General features: G+C 45.6%; 2 protein-coding genes and 1 non-coding gene across 3 annotated transcripts; 1 reads left to right on the top strand and 2 right to left on the bottom strand. All coding sequences in view use genetic code 12, as the record gives it.

Annotated features, from left to right (window-relative positions):
• Positions 1 to 2,911: 2,911 nt before the first annotated feature.
• Positions 2,912 to 2,993, top strand: PSN45_004217. Its single transcript has one exon. It is a non-coding gene; the product is annotated as a tRNA-Leu (tRNA).
• Positions 2,994 to 3,244: 251 nt separating this feature from the next.
• Positions 3,245 to 3,741, bottom strand: PSN45_004216 (uncharacterized protein; the record flags this gene model as incomplete). Its single annotated transcript, XM_066158240.1, has 2 exons — positions 3,245 to 3,603; positions 3,681 to 3,741. Coding segments are annotated over 2 exons (420 nt in total), but the record flags the coding sequence as incomplete, so codon positions are not given.
• Positions 3,742 to 4,255: 514 nt separating this feature from the next.
• CMK2 (Calmodulin-dependent protein kinase cmk2) lies at positions 4,256 to 5,581 on the bottom strand (the record flags this gene model as incomplete). Its single annotated transcript, XM_066158239.1, is given in 2 exon segments — positions 4,256 to 4,312; positions 4,325 to 5,581. The coding sequence occupies 2 exon segments, from the start codon at positions 5,579 to 5,581 to the stop codon at positions 4,256 to 4,258; spliced, it is 1,314 nt and encodes a 437-aa protein (XP_066014336.1).
• Positions 5,582 to 6,000: the final 419 nt, after the last annotated feature.

Below are 6,000 nucleotides of genomic sequence, written 5' to 3'. Positions count from 1 at the left end.
TCCGAAGTTGACCCATACACCCACCGAAGTTCTGACCCATACACCCACCGAAGTTCTGACCCATACACCCACCGAAGTTCTGACCCATACACCCACCGAAGTTCTGACCCATACACCCACCGAAGTTCTGACCCATACACCCACCGAAGTTCTGACCCATACACCCACCGAAGTTCTGACCCATACACCCACCGAAGTTCTGACCCATACACCCACCGAAGTTCTGACCCATACACCCACCGAAGTTCTGACCCATACACCCACCGAAGTTCTGACCCATACACCCACCGAAGTTCTGACCCATACACCCACCGAAGTTCTGACCCATACACCCACCGAAGTTCTGACCCATACACCCACCGAAGTTCTGACCCATACACCCACCGAAGTTCTGACCCATACACCCACCGAAGTTCTGACCCATACACCCACCGAAGTTCTGACCCATACACCCACCGAAGTTCTGACCCATACACCCACCGAAGTTCTGACCCATACACCCACCGAAGTTCTGACCCATACACCCACCGAAGTTCTGACCCATACACCCACCGAAGTTCTGACCCATACACCCACCGAAGTTCTGACCCATACACCCACCGAAGTTCTGACCCATACACCCACCGAAGTTCTGACCCATACACCCACCGAAGTTCTGACCCATACACCCACCGAAGTTCTGACCCATACACCCACCGAAGTTCTGACCCATACACCCACCGAAGTTCTGACCCATACACCCACCGAAGTTCTGACCCATACACCCACCGAAGTTCTGACCCATACACCCACCGAAGTTCTGACCCATACACCCACCGAAGTTCTGACCCATACACCCACCGAAGTTCTGACCCATACACCCACCGAAGTTCTGACCCATACACCCACCGAAGTTCTGACCCATACACCCACCGAAGTTCTGACCCATACACAAGTTCTGACCCATACACCCACCGAAGTTCTGACCCATACACCCACCGAAGTTCTGACCCATACACCCACCGAAGTTCTGACCCATACACCCACCGAAGTTCTGACCCATACACCCACCGAAGTTCTGACCCATACACCCACCGAAGTTCTGACCCATACACCCACCGAAGTTCTGACCCATACACCCACCGAAGTTCTGACCCATACACCCACCGAAGTTCTGACCCATACACCCACCGAAGTTCTGACCCATACACCCACCGAAGTTCTGACCCATACACCCACCGAAGTTCTGACCCATACACCCACCGAAGTTCTGACCCATACACCCACCGAAGTTCTGACCCATACACCCACCGAAGTTCTGACCCATACACCCACCGAAGTTCTGACCCATACACCCACCGAAGTTCTGACCCATACACCCACCGAAGTTCTGACCCATACACCCACCGAAGTTCTGACCCATACACCCACCGAAGTTCTGACCCATACACCCACCGAAGTTCTGACCCATACACCCACCGAAGTTCTGACCCATACACCCACCGAAGTTCTGACCCATACACCCACCGAAGTTCTGACCCATACACCCACCGAAGTTCTGACCCATACACCCACCGAAGTTCTGACCCATACACCCACCGAAGTTCTGACCCATACACCCACCGAAGTTCTGACCCATACACCCACCGAAGTTCTGACCCTGAAAGTCATCATACCGTTCCCTCCGTATTTGGTAACATTCTGTTGTCTAAAGGGTATTAAACCAGAGAAGGAATTAGATCTTCTATCAACATTGAGATTTACCTTATTCTCACTTTGAGTGTAAATTAAAATTTAAAGTGCTACAAAGCCTGGGAATAGAACCCAAAACGCCACAGATTTTCGCGTGAATCACAGAGGGTAAGTGGGTAACCAGATGGCTGGACCATTCTTGAAATTAGAGCAATAGGCATGGTTAATTGCGTCAAGACGTCATCACACCTGCTAACTGCAATCCTGAATTAAGATGATTTGCAGCCTAACGCTGGCCAAGAAATAATCCAAACTCTGAAACTGTCCAATCAATATCCCTACTCAAGTGGGAAATCATCTGTTATTGACACATTTCTTTGTAGGAGGCTCTTCACGGCAGTATACGCTGCCATGAGTCTCTTTGGGAATCTGCTGAGCTAGCCCCAAGTGCTCAAAGAGGTAATAATATCAGAAAGTTTAATTTGATTGTATTCGTCGTAGCTGCGCGTCCTGTTCGTCCTAAAACTCTAATGAAACTTTCCGATTAGGCTACTTTTGCGTCTCACGCTTTGATGAAAAATAAGATCTACCATAATTTTTCACGAGTCGTCTTTCGGCCGGGGCAACTTTCAATCAAGGCGGGGGATACAGGTTAATCTTATCAAACTTTAGAGACGCTCAATGTCCAAAAGCCAGCCACAAACTATATTTTTCTAAATGGAGAAGAACATGAATACGTGTTGTTCGACCCAAAGTTCAAAGAGCTAGTCAAATGCTAAGCCCAGAGGTACGATGTTTTGTCGTACTCGTCTAGAGTGAAAGAAACACGCGACTCCAGCCAGTCTTCTAGCACCTAGCCAAGAGAAAAATAAGATATCAGGGTGGTGTTGTGGAAAGACGAAACCAAGGTAGTCTAATATTTTGAATGCTGTTCTTGTACCACTTTGGGAGAGAGAATCCAAGTTACGAAAATCGGTAATTATGTATGTAGAATCGTGGCCTGAAAATGAATGTCCTTATCTCAGTATTTGCAGGTATAGAGGTAAAATAAACTAGCTTCAAACTCGCTCAAACCAAAAGGAAATTGTGCACTCTAGGCTGAGGTTTTAAGTATAGAAGTAATGAGAGATCCACAAGCATACACTCCACAAAGCTCATGAAATTATTGGTGTACATTCCAACAATAAAGTTTGTGTATATTCCCACTTAGAAATAGGGACTATTTTTCTGGTTAGAAATTGGATGGGTGGCCGAGTGGTTAAGGCGGCAGATTCAAGTCCTGTTGACGTAAAGTCGCGCGAGTTCGAATCTCGCCTCATTCATTTTTTTTTTCCGAACAAGCTTAGCTTAGAGGATATCTGCGTCTACAAGCCCAGAAATACTTGCAAGCTTGCAGGAAGTGGCTGATATAAAACAAACACGAGAACCTGCGAAACTATCCCTTCCAATGATTCTTCGTAATGTGCATAATCAGAATAGGACCGATGGGTTTCCAGCCAAGAGTTTCTATCGTGAACTTATTAGAGACATGATTATCAACAACAATGATCATCCCGAACCAAGGGCCAGCTACCTCAAACACTTCTTCTTTGGTGAGGGGCTTAACTTCAAGGTCCTTTCTTTTTGCAATAGCGGCAGCTTCCATGAAACAGATTCTTCCTTCTCCAACTCCGTGAAATATAGCACCAGCCATGCCCTCTTTGTCAGCCAGTCTTTTCAATGGGCCACAATCGCCTGTGAGCCGCTGGCCACTTGTTCTGACCTTCTCTGCAGTAATAGGTATATCCATTTTTTTGAACATATCAGCAAATAAGTGCGTAAAGCTCACTTCCTTAGACCGATGTACAGAAGGTGCTCTTATGACGGTGACTACTTTATCGCCCATCACGAAAAAGGTCAAGGCGACATTCTTGTTGATGGCTCTTTCTTTAACTAGGGGGTGATATTAGTCATAACCAATTCGTCATCTTCATGTTCAATTTTTCCAGAATTAGCAACGAAAGTAGTACCCCCAGTGATGATGAGTACTTTGTTTGTACCAACGTACTCTTCTTCAATCGCCTTGATCATATCTCTGTCAAGTGAAATAGCGGCGTCCTAATCTCCAATGTTCGAAGCAAAACCTAAATGAAAAGCTCCATCGAATTGTTTGTCATAGTTTACCAAGCTGTCAATGTCCTCTAAATTTCCTTTCACGGGTTGAAAACCAAACCCTTGTAGTGTTTTACTAGCAGAACCAAACCTGGCTAAAGCAAGAACAATGTGGCTATGAGACAACAAGTCCTTCACTACTCTGCAGCCAATAAACCACCAGTGTTCAGTAACAAGATACTTCATTTTTGTTGTGAAAGTGAAGAGAGAGGTCCTTTTGTGGTTTAAATATTAGGTATTTGCATCAAAGAAGATATCTTGTTTTCGGTGCACATGATAACCGGACGCATTCCCGAATTGGGAACCAGTATTCATTTCGCAATTAACACAAATATACACGGAACGTGAATAAGGGGCACATGCCATGACAGTATGAATGAGTTGGCAGGGACCCATGTAGATGTAATATATTGAAGTACGTAATCACTTATCGTCACTGATCATCACGCTTTCTGTTTTCATCGGTGAACTGAGAAACTCTATCCTTATTCTTCAGAGCTACGTGCACTAACTGCACAAATGCTCCCTGGGTCAAATCCTTCTTTCTCTCAGGCGAGTTAAGCTTTGAATCTTCAGTCATGGGCTTCGATAACGAAGATTTGGACATTTCTGCGTCTGGTAGTGCCTGTTTGAATTTCCCCCAAGAGATTAATGGGTGGGCAGTGTTCTTCTGGGCATCTTTGATGGCTTCTTCAGAGACCAAGGAGCCTTCGTCCCCAAATATATTGATTTCGTTTGGATCGTCGTCGTCCTCCGTTTGAATATCTTTCAATTTGCTGACACGGTTGTTCAACATGACCAACTCAATAGCCTGCTTGAACTTGGATTTACCATCGAATTTAGCCTTGATTTGTGGCAACAAGTCCATCTCCTTGTGCTCCTTGGCGACATCAATGAGCCATGGGTCGTTCAAGAGCTGATCGACCGTGGGTCTGTTGTCAGGGTTAAATTGTAATGCTTTGATAATGAATCTTCTTGCATCTTTAGAAACGCTCTTCCAGTAATCTGCGTGAAATACGACCCCATTGTTGTTTTTGACCTCTTCTACGAAGTCGTGGACGTTCTCCGACCGGAATGGCGAGTAGCCACATAACACAGTATAGGTTATAACTCCCAAAGACCAGATATCACAGGGTTTACCATGTCCAAGACCCATAACCACTTCGGGAGCAGCATATCCAAACGAACCAGCCGACGAATGAATCTTATCGTCGGCACTTTGAAGTTTTTTGGCGATTCCAAAGTCTGCCAATACAATATTGGAGTTGTCCTCAGGGGTCAAATACAAAATATTTTCAGGCTTCAAGTCTCTATGGACAATGTTCTTGTGGTGCAAATACTGAAGAGCCTCTAAGACTTGCACAATTACTAACGAGGCATCGTGTTCGGTGAAACGCCCCTTTTTGATGATTCGATCAAACATTTCTCCCCCGGTTGCCAATTGTGTAACAATATAAAACTTATCTTTAGACTCAAACCAGTCTCTGAATCCCACAACGTGGGGGTGCGACAACTCCAGTAATAAGTCCAACTCGGCAAGCACTGTGTCTTCATGTCCCTTCAAGGCTTTCTTTAAAATAATTTTAACTGCTACTTCTTCACCAGTGTCAAGATTGCGGGCGTATCTAACAATTCCAAAAGATCCAGCTCCCAAAGTCTTCCCAAAAATGTACTGAGCCTTGCGACCGTATGACTCTGGTTGGCCATTGATTTTGTTGATGAGCTTTTTGAGATGGCTCCCCTTATCGAAGTTCTCCATCTGGTATGAGTGTTCAATATTCCAGCTCGTCTCAGCCTTTATTTCGGTTGCGCGACGTGCGCATATTTCAGTTCATCGGGACGGTTGCAAAAGGACACGACCGGGTTTTAGGTTGCGCTACCGCCTATTGACTTCGCCAGGCAGGTTGAGGCTGATGCTGCTAAGTATGCAAATAAAGCTTGAAAGTCAGATTTCCTTGCTGGTACTCTCTGTAAAAATGATACTCTCTTTCCTTCCGCTGCTTATCGCAGATCAAGCCTATGCTCGACATTTTGAGAAAATTGATTCAGGTGAGAGAATACATGACTGAACCAAAACAGCAAAGGGCCATCAAAAAGCGGAAGTACAGCCGAGCTGGGTGTCAAGAGTGTAAGAGGAGGAAGATAAAGGTACGTGTACTGCTTTTCGACATGTCGAAT

The sequence above is a fragment of the Yamadazyma tenuis genome, chromosome 5, assembly GCF_029203305.1.
Source record: "Yamadazyma tenuis chromosome 5, complete sequence".
Taxonomy (NCBI): Eukaryota; Fungi; Ascomycota; class Pichiomycetes; order Serinales; family Debaryomycetaceae; genus Yamadazyma; species Yamadazyma tenuis.
Note: the sequence above shows the minus strand (reverse complement) of the source record. Positions and strands in the feature narration are given on the sequence as shown.